The sequence below is a fragment of the Thermothelomyces thermophilus genome, chromosome 4 (assembly GCF_000226095.1).
Source record: "Thermothelomyces thermophilus ATCC 42464 chromosome 4, complete sequence".
Lineage (NCBI taxonomy): Eukaryota > Fungi > Ascomycota > Sordariomycetes > Sordariales > Chaetomiaceae > Thermothelomyces > Thermothelomyces thermophilus.
The window spans coordinates 1,479,066-1,495,958 of record NC_016475.1 but is presented as its reverse complement, the minus strand read 5'-3'; the positions used below and the strand labels follow the sequence as shown (position 1 = coordinate 1,495,958).

Genomic DNA, 16,893 nt, shown 5'->3' with positions numbered 1-16,893 from the left:
TATCCTCTTCGTTCTTCATTGCTCTCCACCCACCCTCAAGATTTGCAGGGTTATGAACAGGAGTAACTCTGCACAAAAGCTGGGTGAGGCGTGGATGGGAATTAATAAGACTAAGCTTACGACATGGCCGATATTCTCACCATGATTGTGAAAAGGGTTCCGATTTGCGAATTTTCGTGGCAATGAGGGTTGCACGAAGTTTAAATCGAGCCAGTCATTGCCATTGTCTAAGGCTCCTCAAGCCGAAGCCTGCAACGTCACGAGGAAGTGATTCGGATAGATATTTCCGAAGGATGTGATGGCAACCGCTTTTGTCTGCCACCAAGGGAGTTCTAATTACCTCAACAACTTGCCTCTGATTTATGCCGGACAGGAGCTATCTCTTTCATCCTTCTGAATACTGACACTCTGCGGGGTCGCTGATCATCCCTTTCCCCCGCATCGTCATCTGTCATATTGCCGAAGGCCTTATATCCGAACCAAAGCGTGAAGACCAGGCCCAAGGAACTACTCATTACTCCAGTTTGAGAAGTTGCAGTTAAGTCGTTCACTCAATGTCTCTTAAGATGTTGCAAGTTCTTTGCTCCGCTACGTCACTCGTGCTGCTCGCTACCGCCCTGGTGCTGGCGATACGGAGAGTCTTCTTTCGCGGCCTTTGGTCCGTCCCGGGACCGTTTGTTGCCCGGTTCACGGATCTGTGGTATGCTTACCGTGTCTTTCGTGGCCGGTTTGAGAAGGACAACGTTGAGCTGCATCGGAAATATGGTACGCTCGTCCCTGCCTGGAGCTTCATCGGCGATGGATGGGCTACATGGCCTGCCTACTGAAGGTCAGTGAAGCTGACACCGCCTGGCAAGGCCCCGTAGTGCGGTACGGCGTCAACCGGTACAGCATCGCCGACCCCCTGGCAGCCAATGCCATCTACGGCCCGGGGAGCAAGTTCACAAAGTCCTCCTGGTATCAGCCCTGGTCTTCCCCCTCTCCTCAAGACTGGACCTTGTTTGCAGATCAAGATGCCAAGCGGCACGCGTCCAACCGACGCCAGTACCAAAACACGTATAACATGTCCGCGCTCGTCCACTACGAGGCATACGTCGACGAGTGTGTGGAGCTCCTGTGTCAGAGGCTGTCCGGAATGGGCGCCAACGCGTGGAGCCAGCCCGTGGACATGGGCCACTGGCTGCAGTGCTACGCCTTCGATGTCATCAGCCTGGTGACGTACTCGAGGAGGATCGGCTTCCTCGACGCCGGCCAGGACGTCGGCAATGTGATCCAGAATATCGACGACGCTCTGGCCTACGCCAGCGTCGTCGGGGTCTACCCGTGGCTTCACCCCATCCTTTTCAGGGTGCGCAATTGGCTGGCCGGGTCGCGCGGAAAGGGAAGGCAGTACATCATCAATTTCACCAAGGAATGTATGGCGGTTCATCAGGAGAAGCCCAGCGGACAACCGGTTGCCGAAAAGAACAGCAACTCTTCCGAGGACCAGTGGCAGCAGCAGCAGCCAACGACGATGGACTTCCTCAGCAAGTTCCTCCAGAAACACACGGAGACGCCCTCCGCATTTACCCGGTACCACGTCCTCGCGGGGTGCGTGTCCAACATGATGGCGGGCTCCGACACCACGTCCATAAGCCTCAGCGCGATACTGTACCACGCCCTGCGGAACCCGGCCGTTTTCCGACGGCTGCGCGAGGAGGTCGACCAGCTCTGCCCCCGCGACCACGACGAGAACGCGGCGTCGGCTCGCGTCACGTTCGCACAAAGCCAGGACATGCCCTACCTCCAAGCGGTCATCAAGGAGGCGCTGCGCGTCCATCCGGCCACCGGTCTGCCCCTCGAGAGGGTGGTTCCGGAGGAGGGGCTGACCTTCAATGGGATCTTCTTCCCGGCAGGGGTAAGTCTCCCCCCCCCCCCCCTTTCTCCCTTCCTTGGTTTTTGTCCCCCCTCCCTCTCGGTTCCGGGAGCCGCTGGCTGCGAGAGTTACTAAGAGGAGAGACTACAACCGCCAGACCATCGTCGGCATCAACAGCTGGGTTGAGCACAGCAATAAAGGGATATTTGGTGACGACGCAGATGTCTTCAACCCAGACAGATGGCTCCATGGAGACAAGGAGAAGATCCGTGTCATGAACCGGCACTGGATGCCGGTAAGTTTTCCCTTTGTTTTTCTCCCTCCTGTCCCTCCTGGACTATTATTTGTAGGTAATTACACCCCATGTTTGACCTCGAGCTGACGGAGAAACTCTCCTCAGTTTGGGCTGGGCTCTCGCACCTGCATCGGGCGCCACATTTCCATGCTGGAAATGTGCAAGCTGGTGCCGAGGCTGGTTCGGGATTTCGATTTCGAGCTCTGCGACGAACAGGAATGGCGGACCCGGAACCATTGGTTCGTGAAGCCGGAGAACTTTAAGGTGCTAGTTCGGCAAAGGGTGGCCCGGGGTTGATTAGATATTAATTATCAGTTAGCGGAAGAGAGGCTCACAGCTAGGTAGTTAAGGTAGTCAAAGCTCCGCGGGCCGTTTATTGTGTTCTTCTGTTGTCGACTACTGTTGCCTGGCATCGAGAACGAACCCCGAAGAGAATTTGATTATTCGAACATGCATCAACAAGAGCAATACAATAATAGTAGTTACGGAAGACTGTTCCGCCGCCGAACGGGAGCTTGAGTATGAAACATTTGTCCCCGCGCTGGAAATTACCTATTAATTATATTCTGTTTTGACCTGAATCGAGCCCAATGTCAGTTGGATGGCTGGCTAAGGGGAACTCTTCTACCAACACTTAAAAAATAAATAAATAAATAAATAAATAAAAAGGCCCGTGCAAGGCACAGCCAGAAGAATTGACTCTACTCACGGGATCACAAACGGCGGGTTCCAATGAGTAATTAATTAAATACTCACACGACAACACCGGCACCGTGATGGAGCGCCACAAACACCAGCCCCCGGTCCCGACCGCCCGTATCCTCAGCGGTCGCCTGCCCCTTGCCCCTCCGCAGCTCCCTCGCGAACCTCACCCCCTGCTTCCGGCAGGCCCACTCCAGGGCGCCCAGCGTCCTCAGGACCTCCTCGGGGTCCGGGACGAACGTGCCCCAGTGCATGGCAACGGCGACCGCGCCATCGCCGCCGCCGCTGCCGCTACCTGCCTCGTCACTGACATTGCCCCCGTCACTGTCCCCGACACCACCACCACCACCATCATCATCATCATTGCCATCATCCGGCCGCCCCTCCCCCCCTTTTCTGCTCCGCCTCCTCTGGCGACGACGACGACGACGCGGCGGAGGCCCGGCCATGACGCGCAAGACGCGGACAGCGTCCCAGGGGGCCAAGTGGTTGGCGGCGGTGACGCCGGCGCTGTGGCGCGGGAAGGGGTTGAAGCGGGTGTAGGAGGAGGAGGAGGAGGAGGAGGGGAAGGAGGAGGCGAGCCCGAGGGGAAAGGAGGCGAAGAAGCTGCGCAGGTAGGAGAAGGTGGCGCCGACGGAGACGGGGAGGAGCAGGAGCTGCGGGGCGCCGATGCGGGCGCGGATCTGCGCGAAGGCCGGGCAGGCCGGGGACGGCCCTCCCTCCTCGTCCTCGTCCTCGTCCTCCTCCTCCTCCTCCTCCTTGTCCTTGTCTTCGTGGTCGTGGTATTCACTGCCGCCCGGGTTGTTGGGGGACGGCGGCCAGGAAGGGTCCGGGTGGAACTGGTAGCCCGTGTCGCCGGCGAAGAAGACACGGTAGGGTTGTTGTTGTTGCTCCTGTTGGTGGCGGTGGTGATGCTGATGGTGGTGGTGGTGGTGGTGGTGGTGGTGGTGGTGGTGATGGTGGGTGGCCGGGGAGAGTTCGAGGAGCCAACTCGACCAGAGGGCCGTGTTGGTGTCGCCGAAGGAGCGGGAGCTGTTGTGCTGGGCCGGGGTGCAGTGGACTCGGAGCATGTTGCTATTGGTACTGCTACTACTACTACTACTGCTGCTGCTGTTGTTGTTTTTGTTGTTGTCGTTGTTGCTGTCGTTTCCGGCCGGGGTTGGAAGACCGCATGTGAAGTCGGCCGAGTCCCACCAGTCCAACTCGACGACGCGGTCGGCAGGGATGCCCCATCCGAGGAGACACTTTGCGTTCCCGAGGGGCACGAAGAAGCGGGCCGAGTCCCGGCTGTGGTCCCAGACGGACAGGATGGAGCCGGCATCCATGTGGTCGAAGTGGTTGTGCGAGATGAGGACGAGGTCGATCGGGGGAAGGTCCTGCACCCGGCACGGCGGAGGGTACGAGCGGACCGGGCCGGCGAACCGACTGGGCGAGCACCGGTCCCCGAACAACGGGTCGAAGAGGGCGCGCACCGGACGGCCGAGCTTGGCGTCGTCGAGCGGTGGCAGTTGGACCAGGACACCAGCGTGACCCAACCAGGTCGTCTTGGCCGTGGTGCCCGGCGGAAACGAGAAGTCGGGCGTCTCTACGCGCAGCAGGCGGGCCGCCTTGGCCCCTACGGAGTCCGGCCCTTCGCGGGCGTCGGCGAAAGAAGGCCGCATGCTCTTGGGCGGGTCCTGCGGCTGTGCCGGGTCATCGTCGGCGTCGGCGTCGGCGCGATCGGGCAGATGGGATGCGGCCAGCTCGACGCAGCCGTCGCCGTCCCCGTCCTCGCCCCATCGGAAGCTGTTCCACGTCTCGGCCAAGGTCGGCCGGTGCCAGGACGGCCAGGGATTGCGGAAACCGGCCACCCTGGCCTCGCTCAGCGACGGACGGCTGCCACCGGGAGAAGGGGACCATGACGGGACGTACGAGGCCCATCCCGACGCTGCCTCGGCGCTGCCGGCCGCGGCGACATGGTGCTCGGGGAGTTTGGTCGCGGACTTGGACCTTGTTATCCTGTCGAGTTTGAGCATGGTGAGGACACACTACCTATTGTAGTTGGGCATTATAAATAGAGACAAATCATTCGGTTTGGTAGGGGATTACCAAGTTATTTGTGCTTGAGGGAGGTAGGTAGTACTATTTTGATCTCTGGCTTGGACATAATAATTAAAGGACTGAAAAAGGTGGTTTAAAACGGCGATCCAGGTACACACTACTATACATCCGTACAGTAATCAATCCGTATGAGCCTCAAGTGTTTCCATACGGCCAACATTACCTTTGCCTGATACACACACCAGTAATCCGTACGGATTACAGTGGGGCGATCTGGGTGTTCTATCTGCTTACCAACCGTGACGTCAATACAGGTACTGTGTAGTTCAGTTTCGGTACAGCTTCCCTGCTCTAGAAGCCAGCTGCCCGTGTCAGATGGTTAATCCTTTTCTTATTCAGATTGTTGAAGTTCCTTCTCGACACCGTCTCTCTCTAGTGGAAGCAGGCATTGGTGCACCACCTGTAGATAACCCCCCTATGACCGTCATCGCATTGGGAATAACGCGGGAATGGCAGTAAACCAAAGCCGCGCCTCTACTGATATTATTGCTTGCACCAACGAAAAAGAGGAAAGAGACATGCGTGAACTTTCCGAAACATTGTGCCGCGTCCATTTGCTACCTTGCCACAGAAAAAAAAAAAAAAAAAAAAGAAGTACATCCCCATAACTCAGCCCACATAGGACTCTTCCCGTCTATCTCTTGCGCAGACCTACTACTTTGCTCCAAACTGAGTAATAACAAAGAATAACTGGAACAGACCACCGTGCGGGCGCTCGAAGTGGCCGGCGCACTTAGGCCGGGCTCGAGGCGCACTCACCGCCGCCCAGGGCGTTGACGCAGAGCCTAGTGCAACCGGCGCTCCCCAGGTCCTTCTCAAGATTGTAGCACTTGCCTGTTTTCACAAAAGAAGAGGGGAAAAAAATTAAGTCAGCCCATTCGCACTCGTCCAAGGGTGGGGATGGCGGAGGAGAGAGCAAGGGGGCGGTGGCACATTATGTGCTGTTTTGGGCGAGTCACGCCCAGATGATGGATGGGGGAAAGTTGGATAACGGAGGAAAAGGGATCGTGTAAAGTAAAATAAGAGTAGAACAAAAACTTCAGAGTATGCAAAGCATCCAAGTCTGACATACCGTTGTCGAGCCTGAGGATGAGGTCGCCCTGGCAGTTCTTGCCATCGTTGCGCTGGTACGAGTACCAGACGTCCATGATGGAGTCGCTCTTGATGGCCACAGCCTCCTTGGGAATCGGGGCGTCGCCGGTGCTAAAGCCGTTGTATACCTTCTTGCCAATCTCGTGCTCGCTGTGAAGCCGGAACAGAAGGGTCGAGGAAGACTGTATTAGCCAGAAGTTTATCGGGGTGCAGAGTGAAAGGAGAGAAAAGGGGGGGTGAGGGTAGATGATGATCGAGTAGGTAGGTAAGATAAATCATTACGTACCACTTGTCATCGGAGTAGAACTTGGTAGCAGCGCCAAGTGCGGTGCTGGCCAGGGAGGCGATGAAGAGGACGGTGGCGGTGGCACGCATGTTGTCGGTTGTTAGATAAGAATCGGGTAACGAGACAATGAATAGCTGGCTGGTCAAGTTATGCCAAAGTTGAATCAGAACTGTCTTCGTTGCTGCAATGCTGATGCTGTTCTCTGAACTGCTGTCATTCGGGAAGAAGGAGCCGGCCAATTTATGCTCTGCGCCGATGTCATCCAACTTGCTCTTTCCACTGGTTTGCGAGACCTTCCTTGGGGCCTCGAGCTGGCCGTAACCAGCTCCAAAAAACCATCGCGCCGCGGATTGATGTTGTTGTTTCGTTTCGACCGGGCGGGCCGGCCCAGCCATTTCCAGAATGGTCCGCACAGGGCGCCAACCGGACTTCCGAAAACAACAGCCGGCCTGCATCGTGCCATTTACCCAATCCGAAACATTAGACTTGTTGTGCCGAGCAATGAGAAGATCGGATGGCGAGCGGCGCAGAGCCTCAGGTCCGGCTAAGGAGATCGGTTTCGGCCAAAAAGGGAGGCCATCACTGTATTCCTTAGAGGATCCGAGAAAGCCCAAGATTGCAACCAGCCTTGAATCAACGGCCAGCAGACATATTACAAAGGAGCCACAATCAAATGTTACCATGAATGTGACAAGTTCGCTGCCGTGCTGCCTCCATGTCGACAAGCAAATGCGACGCCGCAATTGCCCGCCAGCAATTGCACCTTAAGTATGGGTATTCTGACCATCCAAAACTGCGTGGTTCCTCACTCACTTGATTAGGTAATCAACAGTAATAACCAATAATAAAATAATATAATTAAAATAACCCAAAAAAAAGACATGGCACAAGGATAGGAAAAAGGAAGACGTTAAAGAACAAGGATCCAAGGCCGGAAGGCTAATCCGAGTCGAGTGTCGAACCCTCCATTGTTTGACCACTCAATGCGGTGTGGGTGAGTTGATTAAAAAAGCCTATATGTAACTTCCTTTTCCATGTAATTACAGAACATAATGTTTCCCAACGCATGCATTCCGAAGGATTCAAGATTGGGCCATATGGGGAAAGAGTTGGCCACATTGTTTCCCTGACGCGATGTCTTCTATTATACCGACAAATCGTTTATTCCTTTCTTCTTCCCTTAGTATCTTGAAGGCCCGACCTACCATTCGTACATGGCATGATTGGCAATTTGGCGCCTTCTAGATCACTTGAGATGGCAGAACATGCAATGGAACAGCAATGGCGCGATTCTCTTGAGTGATATTTTGATTCATCTTATATAACCTGTTATTATCTTGTTTTTTTCTCTTTCATTCCCTTCTTCGTTTCCCCCCTCGCTTTTGCAATTAGCATTCGGCGGCGGAAAGGGGAGTTGCTGGAGAAACTTGGCTAAAGTGGGCTGATTTGTATAGCGTCCCTCTGGTAAGAACTCGTGGAAGGCATGATACGTACCTTACACGCAGGCCGGGGGCGGCTTCGATGCATTTTGTCCATCGCCTGCTTATACTCCATCGCAATTGCTCTTAAGAAGTAGACTCGTCCCCTCAGATGCTCCGGTCTGAACCCACCGGGAATCTGCAGGCCTGAATAAGCAGCACAAAACACACACGCTGCGGCGACTCGGCTTCCGACCCATGGTCATGATGTTCCTGCTCTCCTCTCCTTGCTGTCTTAGACAACGGGTAAGGAGCCCCTTTCATTGGCCGTGTTCTTTCCGAAATTGTTTCACCACAAACACGTTGGGCAAAAAGGGCTTAACATCGGAAGCTACGAACCGCGCCGAGCGGGGATCCCTTCACTGAACACAACAGCATTGAGAGCAGTCTTACACGGAATATAAATAGTGCCCCTCGAAGGATGGCGCATACGTTTCCTCTTCCCCCTTCTTTTCTCCTGTAGTTGCTAAAAAAACAAGAAAAACCGGACTTCTTTCTTTCGACCAAAGGCCACTCATACAAGTCACCAGCAAAGTGCAAAGGAGAGAAACCGAAAGGAAAGAATCAATGACGGCCACATCCAAGCCCGTTACTGCCTCCGGCACGGCCCAAGACCAAGCCCAAGAGGCCGCGTCGGCGTCGTCGTCCGCGCCAATCTCCGACCTCCCGCAGCCGACTCGCTTCATCACGACCCACAACGAGGCCGGGCAGGCCGTGGTGCACTCGGAGACGAAATTTTCGTGGGCGCCGTACGACGAGGGGAACCTGGCGTTCGCCGTGCCGTACACGACGTCGGCCTTCCCGCCGGAACTGAACGGGGAGGCGGACGTGGCGGAGCACGAGCGGGTGGTGGCGTCGGGGACGCTGGGGCTGGTGCGCCCGGGCGGCACGGTGCTGCGGTTCGTGGACTTCGCGCCGGGCTACGCCTGCGGCATGCACCGCACGCTCAGCCTCGACTACGGCGTCGTGCTCGAGGGCGAGGTCGACATGGTGCTCGACAGCGGCGACCGCCGCACCCTCCGCCGCGGCGACGTGGCCGTGCAGCGCGCCACCCAACACCAGTGGGTCAACCGCAGCCAGACCCAGTGGGCGCGCATGCTGTTCGTCCTGCAGCACTGCAAGCCGCTCGTTGTCGCAGGCCAGGATGTGGGCGAGGACCTGCCGCCCGAAAGCGGCTTGCCGCCTAGCGGGAACACGGGGGAGTGAAAAGTGGAGGAGGGGGGAGCGGAAGAGAGATGTAAGGTGTGAGGGAGAAAGGGGATGGAGAGCGGGAGTATGAGTGCTGACGTGGGCCGACAAGAAAGTGCATGCGAAGGTCATGAAGGGGGATCCTATGATCACAAACAGAGAACGCCCCTGAGCTCCCCGATGGATGTGTAAGCAGCAGTTACACGATGATAGAATCGAACCATCAAAACACCCTGACTCTCGTTATGAATATTATACCTACTGGCTAAAGTCATGATACATATCCTCACCTGGATATATGCTGAAGAAATAACCCCCTTAGATAGAGTTTGGAAAACTTCCCAAAACAGGGGGGATATTTCGTCAGTCCCCCCCTTCCATAACACGTCATCCTCACCCTGCAAGCCCCCAATCACTCTTCTGTTGCCTTCCTCAACTCCCAATACAACTAGTAAATGGCATACATGATTATACGGAACACACTCCGGTGATAGGGGTGGACGTAAAAATATTGCAAACCATGCCGTCGAACTAATTAGACTCCCCTCCCCTCATATGTCGATCCCCTGCACCTGCGCTTCTCGATAATTCCTTAGTGCCGCCCAGTGACGCGCATCCAGAGCTCCGAGTGATAGAAAATGTTGAAGTTCAATTCGCGCCAAGGCCGCTTGGGGTAGAGGATCTCGAAATCGAAGCGTCGCAGGAGCTATGATTCAAGTCGTTAGTCCCCTGCTGTAGCTGATATAAGGCAAAGAGAAAGAGAAGAGAAAACGAAGGGCACAAGAGATGGAGAAGATGAGAGATCGGAGCAGAAAGTCAAGAAAGAGAAGATGGAATGATAAGCGTGAAAGATTACTAATAGAAAATGGGAAAGAAGAAAATTAACACATACCTCGACAAAGACCTTGTTCAGCTCAATAAAGGCGACGGGCTTGCCGAGGCAGCTCCACCGGCCGTAGCCAAAAACGAGCTCGGTTGTCTGGACCATGAGCTGCTTCTGCTCCGGCGAAACACCCAACCAGCGTTCCGGGCGGAAGACGTCGACGTCCTGGCCAAAGATCTCGGGCCGGCGCATGATGGCCAGCGTGTTGTGCGCAATGCGGCTGCCGCCAGGCACGAAAACGCCGTTGATGGTGTCCCCCTCCGGCGGCACCTCCTTCATGAGCAGGCCGGAGAAGGGGATCTGGACGCGGATTCCTTCGTAGATGACGGCCTGTTAAGATTCGTGTAATTAGCAACATGGTTAACGTTAGTGTTCAGGCATCCTTCTAACCACACTCCTTCCTTTTTTTTTCCTTGTTCTTTCTTTCTTTTTTTCTGTTTGGTGGTGGTGGGGGGCAAAGGGTCCCGGGGGGAGAGAGGGGTCTGTGTTTGATTTCTGAGACAACACAGCACTCACCTGAAGATATTCGAGCTTCATTGCCTCCTCGACCGTAACCGGGCTGGAGATGCGACCCTCGGCCACAGCGCGGTCAATCTCATCCCGGAGTTTGTTGTACGCGTGCCGGGTGGTGGCCAGATGAAGCATGGTGCCGCGGATTGCCGACGCGGTCGTGTCACTTCCGGCGACCAGAATGAAGGGGGTGTTGACCTCGCACTGTTGCTGCGTGACTCCGTGGCGAATGAAGGAACCCATCATGTCCATCTCGTCCTTTGCGTCATGGCGGAAGCGCTTGGCGACCACTTCCTCGGCCGTCCTGCATACACAGATCTTGAATTAGCATCAGTAATGAAACCCAACCCCCCACCCTTTGATTGATTTCCCGAGAGAGAGAGAGAGAGAACCGTGGAACGAAGGAAGGAAAAGGGTAAAACAAAAAGCGACTCACCCCAAGATTCGGCCCAGTCCGCCCGCGTTGGTCTTCTTCGGGCCGAGATTCTTCAAGACCCAAGGCTGGCTAAAGATGCGCCCAATCAGGGGCATCTCGCTCTTCAGCACCTGAAGCTGCAACGGGCCCTCAGAACTGTGGATCAGGTTGTATACGTCCGAGTCGGTCTCTAGAAAGCCGAGCTGCTTGCCGAAAACGAGCTTGGTGATGACGTCCATGGTGAAGTACTGGGCCGTGATGGCCATGTCGAAGGGGCACGTCACCCCGTTCTCGTCCGACAGGTATTTTGACCGGATCAGGTGCACGAGCAAGTCCACCTGCGCGTCGATGTCACCCTCCACGTCCGGGAGCTCCTTGCCGCCGAAGCCAAAGGACATCTTGGCGCGCAGGAGGTCGTGCTCCGCCGTGTCCGCCATGCTGAACAAGTCCTCCTGGTACGGGTCCAGGCGCATGGCCGAGTACCAGGAGCTACGCCGGTAGGGGCTGCGGGCCGCGTTCATGCGCCGCACCACGGCCGGGTCGTCGATGATGAGCTCGTTGGGGCCGATGCGCGCGAGCGAGCCATACTTGGCGTTGATGTGCGCGTACCGCGCCGACTGCTCGCCCGACCGGGCGATGCGCAGCATCCAGAGGTAGGAGAGCGAGGCAAGAGGGGGTCCAGGAATGTGCGACAAGCGCCGCCACGAGAGGCCGTACCAGATGACGAGGAAAACAAAGAGCAGGAGGGAGGCGAGAGCCGGAACCTGGTAGGGCCCGGGTATGAAGGAGAAGGCTTCGGGGAGCATTTCGTTCTTTTTTTTTCCCTTTTGGTTCTTGCGATCGGCGGTCTGTATGTGTCTCTGAAACGTTGATGATGTTTTCGTGATGACTCAAGGTCGATGGTCGATGGCCTCCAGCTGGTCTGCCGTCTGCCTTCTCCCTTGGCTCAGATTTCGCTCCCTTTATGTGTCGCTACGACTCGCATAAATACGGGTCAATTTGAAGCAATATCACTAGGGCGCCTGTTTATGGGGGGCGATGAACCTTGGAGGGGTTCGCTCCTCCGTGTTCGTGAATCTGACGTACATCTGGCGTCGGCAACACCTTGCCACGCCGATGTCCTCCCTCCATTGCGAACCGCATCACCCATCTTCATCTGAGTTAATTGCATCTAGATGATAGGATTTGTCAGCGCCAGAAAACTCGAGCTCTTCATTGGGAATGCAAAACGCTTCGAAACACAGATGGTAGGCGCGCTGGCACTAAGCTGCACTGCAACAGCGGGCACTAATGTGTTCGAGACATGCATGATGAGTCGACGGCCCGTGATCTCTGCCAGGCTTTCCAGATCCTACCACGCTGATCAGGACATAATGTATTTGTTGTAAGGTAGGTATGAGTGGTGGTTCTGGAATACCCAGCATGCAGGGCGGTTCGGCAGTCGGATGAGGGTGGTCGACCACGATGTTCCCAGTGCGCTGGAACGATGTCTAGGTAGGCAGGTAATTAGGAGATGCTCGCCTTTGTTGAAGTTCCCTTGAAGCAAGCCTGTCGACTCTGGCAGCTTCAGCCAGCCTCTAACCTCACAACGAAAGCACTGCTCGTATACATGGCCTCCCACCAGCCAGTAGGAGTCAGCGTGACCTGCCGCCGGGGGTTAGCGCTGGAAACTTGATTGTCGTTTGGGAAGTTTCGAGACCTGCCGACAAAGGTTTGGGTATAATATGAATGGCGGAGGAAACCACTGATTGGCGCCATTGCTTCCCCGCTAATGCCCGTCATCCGGCCGAAGTTGCATCCCGCAGTTGCAGTCTCGGGCCGGCAGGTTCCACCCAAGGTGCCTTGCCCGACCTCGGTTGCGATTAAGTTCTGAGAGAGAAAGGAATGACGAACTAAATACACTATTTACGTGTTCCAGGCATGGGGACAAGCCAATGTGACCAAACACGCGTACTGTGCATATACCTATACGTGCATAGTTAGATTTGGAAACCTTGAATCCACACATTCGATTGATAATGTTGGAAGTCGGCCGAGGAATAATGGTGGTGAGTTCTGTGCTGTTCTTTCCCAAACACAAAAAACAGCCGAAGACCGCCAAGCGATGCAAGGTAATTAGGTACCTGCAGGAAACCGAAGACAATGCTCGCCTGCATCAAGCTGAGGTTATCGACCCCGAAGCGAGCATTACAAGGATTATTAATCATTGCCGAATACATGTAGTATAGACAGGTATTATGTAGTTGGTGTAGTGTACGAACACAGGTACCTGATGATCACGACTGCCTCTTTTACTCCACCATTTCGGTGGGTTCGGGTCAATTTCGATCGTCTGCTCACTTGCTCGGGGCTCTGGTGTTTCGTTGTCCAGCATCTTCGATTTTGTCACATCAAGTTCGATGGTATTGTCGTGCAGTTCCAGTTGTTGCTTGGATCGGCGGGGAACTTCTCCTCCGTATTACAAACTCGGGTATCATGACCGTCTCGGCGCCTTGATTTCGTATGGACCGTTTATTGCTCTATATTCAGTGATTGAACCATCCAAAAGCAAATGAAGGCAAAACTGCGTTCCTAGGGTTTGACTTGGTGGATTAAATGCGCTTGGTGATGCAGCTCCGCAATGATGCATAATTAGTACGGAGGAGCAATCCGTAGTCCGTAATATACTAAGACGCGTATGTATGTAATCCGTATGTACATACAGCGTGAATCCTGATAGGCTGAATCTCACCTTAGCTATGTCGTCAACGCTCTCAAAACTCATCGCTAGCCGAGGAAGCTCTACTGTCGGAGGTCTTCTGCGGCAACAGGGCGCCGAAGGAGCTGTGGGGAGCATAGGATAGCTTGCGTTTGCTCTAATTACTTCTTTCTGGTCGTTGTTGCGGCGCGCTTTGGGGCACGGCTCGGTGGTTTGGCCCCGAGGACCGAAGTGTGGCCCACTCACACACTGCTTTTGCAGAGTGGCCGAAATTGCGACTTACCGTCGACAGTGGGCCTTTACACCACCTACCTATTTACAAAACCAAGGGGAGAATGTGAGTTTATCAGGTTGCTCTGTTCCTTTTTTTTTTTTTTCGGGATAAAGTATCCGCTTTTGAGATGACTAGGGCTCGCAATAATGCATCCTCGCTGATAGTGGTGGCTCCCAAACCGAGCTTTCGACAATTCCAAAACACCCTTCTCGGGTGTGGTGTAATGGCCAACATCGTTGACTCTCATTGCTCAGCAGTGAATTTCCTCAACAGCTCCGGGTTCGATTCCCGGCATCCGAGTCACTTTTTGGAAATCCCTTCACTCGGGCGAATTAAGATCGCCCCAAGAAAGCGGCCTGTACTTTGAGAGTGTACGCTATTCCTTTTTGCCAGTGTTTTTCTGTATTCTCTTCTGTTTTGCCTATGCAGGTTTTGTCACCGCATGCCCAACGCAGGCAGAGCGACAGCAGCCAATCATCTTCGCAGTTCAGTCCCGTACGCTTCATAATTAATCCGCACCAAAACCTCCGTTACCATTCAGGTTATGACGAGACGCATAATTACTCCAAGCGGATGCCCGACTCGAAGATGCCATGGTAAGCCAAGAGGCCTTGATGACCGCCGCGTTGTTCGAATCTTTTATACACCTCGCGCTCCCTCTACATCCGTAGAAGGTACTCCAGGTTGTTATAGTCGAAGGGCGCCTTGAGAACAGTATTTGTCAGAAGCTATAAAGCTTCTAAGAGTATTAGCCACATACATGCTATAGCTATATAAGGCTGTTCAACATATTGGCCAATTCCTTTGTCTATAAATATCAGTCATTTTATCTTCTTTATAGATAGTTTAATAAGGCACTCTTTTCCTTCGTATAGCTACCTACTATAGACTGCTTTTAACGCTCCCAGAAGCTCATTTGTCACGAGCCAACCATATACCGCGACCCGGTGGGGCGCAGAGGGCTGAATGAGCCACCAATCAAGAAGGGCACGAAGCAAGGCTGACACAGATCGCCAGGGAGCGCAGGCTACCACGGGCAAATAAATTGCCAAAAAGGGAAAGATAGCAGAGGATAGCTAGCTACCAAAGGCGATCCAAGGACAGGATCGAAGAGGGCTATAAGCAGCCAGAAGGAATATATATATATGTAGATAGTCATTCGTTATAATAGACTCCAGGAGTTCACCAGTGGTAACAATCACAATTACAGTACTTATACCAAGTATTGCTAATTACTATAAGAGATAACTCTAGTATTATTATAAACCCTTTAGCTTTACCAAATCCCTTAGACGACCTGCCTACTTGTCCTACCCAATCTACCTCCGTCTAGACCCTTTTAGAAGAAGTCTAAGTTAGATTCGTTACACGTTATTACTACTCCCTTTGTTCTATCATGGTTTAGAACAGAGGTGACTTCGACCTCGATATCGACATGGCTACCAACGTCACGGCCGAATAGCTGCTCGCTTAGCTTAGTTAACTCTAGTAGCAGATCTAGGAGTTAGACTAGAGAGATAAGGCTGCTTAAGCTCGAATTAAGGAACTCGAGAACTGTGAAAAGTACTTGTAGAAGTTGGTTAACGAGGCCTACGCTAGAATCAAGGTACTCGAGGGCGCTAAAGCAAAGCGTATTAAGATCGAATTACCTAGCAAATATAGAGGAACTAAGGAGGATCTTGTAGGATTCCTAATAAACCTCTAATCCTACTTCTAGCTTAATGACGACAAGTTTCCGGACAATAAAGCTAAAGTCCTCTATATAGCTATAAGACTAGAGGGCAAGGTACTTAGATAGTTTAAGCCTATGTAGAACGACTATTTTACTAAGGAAGATAAAGATAAATAAGATATATTTATATAGATAGTCTTCCGATCTTATAACCGTTTTAAAGAAGAGCTTTGGAAAGTTTTTGGCGATAAAGATAAGAAGATTTATATATAAGAAAGACTTGCTAATCTCTGATAGACTAAGTTAGTAGCCTCCTATGCTATATAGTTTAGATAGGATATGCTTAAGTCTTAGCTTAATAATAAGGTATTAATATAATTGTTCTATATTAGCCTAAAGGAAAAGGTTAAGGATAAGCTATATAAGTATAATCGGCCTAAGACTCTAGATAAATATATTGTATAGGCTATTAGGATTAATGATTGACTCTATATATAAGAGTAATAGAAATAAGGTCAAATAAATAGAACTATAGTTAAGGCTAACAATAAGAAAAAGCGAGTATACGTTAGTACCTTATATAGGACATACCCTAGAGCTATAGATATAGATATAGCGTAGAAGTAGGATTAGAAGAAGACGACTAGAGACAAGTCTAATGTTACCTACTATAACTACAGAAAGAAAGAGCACTATAAGCAAGAATGCCGAAGCCTAAAGAAAGAATGGAAACTAACCCCTAGAAAGGAAATTACAACTATTAACGAAACTACTAAGGACATTATTAAAGTAGTAGCTACAAGCTACGAAGACAAGGGCAGTAATATAGATAGTCTTGGACACGATAGTAATAGTAAAGACAAACAAGCACTATACTCCGAACTAGTCACTATAGACCTAGAGATAGGTCTTGCCAAATAGGATATAGTAGGAGAATATACACCGCCAGTTTCGATTCTCCTAGCCTTAAGGCAATAGGGTCTTATAGTTACATAGAGGTGGGATGGATCGTAGATAACTAATACCTAAGGAATCGAAAGACCTAGACCTAATGCTCTATTCCTCTAGGAATAGATTAAATAGTACTATAACGAAGTTTTCTAACTTAATATAGAATTGTGTAAATAGGATAAATGTTTGACTTGACTTGCCTAGTAGAGTATTAAGATAAGGGACGAAATAAGGGAACTCTAATATATTATAGAAACTATCAAAGGAGAACCGCCTATAACATATAATAGACCTAATAGCTATACCAAGTATCTTAACGATTAGTAACTTAGTAATGACATATAGAACCTAGAATACTAGTTTATACAAGCGAACCATAGGAAAGATAAGCGTATATAGGAAAGCTACTAGAAGAAATACTCCTATACTAGCACTAGAGTACCTATAGTCTACGTATAATAGGAAGGATTTAGGAAAGAATTCTAATACCTCCT

The 16,893-nt window shown here is 52.3% G+C and overlaps 5 protein-coding genes and 1 non-coding gene across 6 annotated transcripts; 3 read left to right on the top strand and 3 right to left on the bottom strand.

The window, feature by feature from the left end:
- The first annotated feature begins 186 nt into the window (after nucleotides 1–186).
- Nucleotides 187–2,771, top strand: MYCTH_2306216 (uncharacterized protein). Its single transcript, XM_003663914.1, has 3 exons — nucleotides 187–765; nucleotides 858–1,897; nucleotides 2,013–2,771. The coding sequence occupies exons 1-3, from the start codon at nucleotides 567–569 to the stop codon at nucleotides 2,235–2,237; spliced, it is 1,464 nt and encodes a 487-aa protein (XP_003663962.1). The 5' UTR covers nucleotides 187–566; the 3' UTR covers nucleotides 2,238–2,771.
- Nucleotides 2,772–2,902: 131 nt separating this feature from the next.
- Nucleotides 2,903–4,867, bottom strand: MYCTH_2065104 (uncharacterized protein; the record flags this gene model as incomplete). Its single annotated transcript, XM_003663913.1, has 3 exons — nucleotides 2,903–3,151; nucleotides 3,305–3,912; nucleotides 4,021–4,867. The coding sequence occupies 3 exons, from the start codon at nucleotides 4,865–4,867 to the stop codon at nucleotides 2,903–2,905; spliced, it is 1,704 nt and encodes a 567-aa protein (XP_003663961.1).
- A 728-nt stretch (nucleotides 4,868–5,595) lies between these two features.
- On the bottom strand, nucleotides 5,596–7,054 carry MYCTH_2306215 (uncharacterized protein). Its single transcript, XM_003663912.1, has 3 exons — nucleotides 6,331–7,054; nucleotides 6,025–6,194; nucleotides 5,596–5,786 (listed from the first exon to the last, which is right to left on the bottom strand). The coding sequence occupies exons 1-3, from the start codon at nucleotides 6,417–6,419 to the stop codon at nucleotides 5,686–5,688; spliced, it is 360 nt and encodes a 119-aa protein (XP_003663960.1). The 5' UTR covers nucleotides 6,420–7,054; the 3' UTR covers nucleotides 5,596–5,685.
- A 1,267-nt stretch (nucleotides 7,055–8,321) lies between these two features.
- Nucleotides 8,322–9,282, top strand: MYCTH_2306214 (uncharacterized protein). The gene has a single exon (XM_003663911.1). The coding sequence runs from the start codon at nucleotides 8,376–8,378 to the stop codon at nucleotides 9,012–9,014; it is 639 nt and encodes a 212-aa protein (XP_003663959.1). The 5' UTR covers nucleotides 8,322–8,375; the 3' UTR covers nucleotides 9,015–9,282.
- Nucleotide 9,283: 1 nt separating this feature from the next.
- On the bottom strand, nucleotides 9,284–11,707 carry MYCTH_2306212 (uncharacterized protein). Its single transcript, XM_003663910.1, has 4 exons — nucleotides 10,826–11,707; nucleotides 10,396–10,693; nucleotides 9,889–10,209; nucleotides 9,284–9,702 (listed from the first exon to the last, which is right to left on the bottom strand). The coding sequence occupies exons 1-4, from the start codon at nucleotides 11,608–11,610 to the stop codon at nucleotides 9,589–9,591; spliced, it is 1,518 nt and encodes a 505-aa protein (XP_003663958.1). The 5' UTR covers nucleotides 11,611–11,707; the 3' UTR covers nucleotides 9,284–9,588.
- A 2,278-nt stretch (nucleotides 11,708–13,985) lies between these two features.
- On the top strand, nucleotides 13,986–14,076 carry MYCTH_t128. Its single transcript has one exon. It is a non-coding gene; the product is annotated as a tRNA-Glu (tRNA).
- The last annotated feature ends 2,817 nt before the right edge of the window (nucleotides 14,077–16,893 follow it).

Bases quoted from the DNA above. Each gene is read 5' to 3' on its own strand.
- MYCTH_2306216 (XM_003663914.1), top strand. From the start codon at position 567: ATGTTGCAAGTTCTTTGCTCCGCTACGTCACTCGTGCTGCTCGCTACC. The intron at 766-857 runs GTACGCTCGTCC...CCGCCTGGCAAG, and splicing joins TGAGCTGCATCGGAAATATG to GCCCCGTAGTGCGGTACGGC. The intron at 1,898-2,012 runs GTAAGTCTCCCC...TACAACCGCCAG, and splicing joins GGATCTTCTTCCCGGCAGGG to ACCATCGTCGGCATCAACAG.
- MYCTH_2306215 (XM_003663912.1), bottom strand. From the start codon at position 6,419: ATGCGTGCCACCGCCACCGTCCTCTTCATCGCCTCCCTGGCCAGCACC. The intron at 6,195-6,330 runs GTACGTAATGAT...CCGGCTTCACAG, and splicing joins TTCTACTCCGATGACAAGTG to CGAGCACGAGATTGGCAAGA. The intron at 5,787-6,024 runs GTATGTCAGACT...TTGTGAAAACAG, and splicing joins CATCCTCAGGCTCGACAACG to GCAAGTGCTACAATCTTGAG.
- MYCTH_2306214 (XM_003663911.1), top strand. From the start codon at position 8,376: ATGACGGCCACATCCAAGCCCGTTACTGCCTCCGGCACGGCCCAAGAC.
- MYCTH_2306212 (XM_003663910.1), bottom strand. From the start codon at position 11,610: ATGCTCCCCGAAGCCTTCTCCTTCATACCCGGGCCCTACCAGGTTCCG. The intron at 10,694-10,825 runs GTGAGTCGCTTT...CTGTGTATGCAG, and splicing joins GGACTGGGCCGAATCTTGGG to GACGGCCGAGGAAGTGGTCG. The intron at 10,210-10,395 runs GTGAGTGCTGTG...GAATCTTAACAG, and splicing joins TGAAGCTCGAATATCTTCAG to GCCGTCATCTACGAAGGAAT.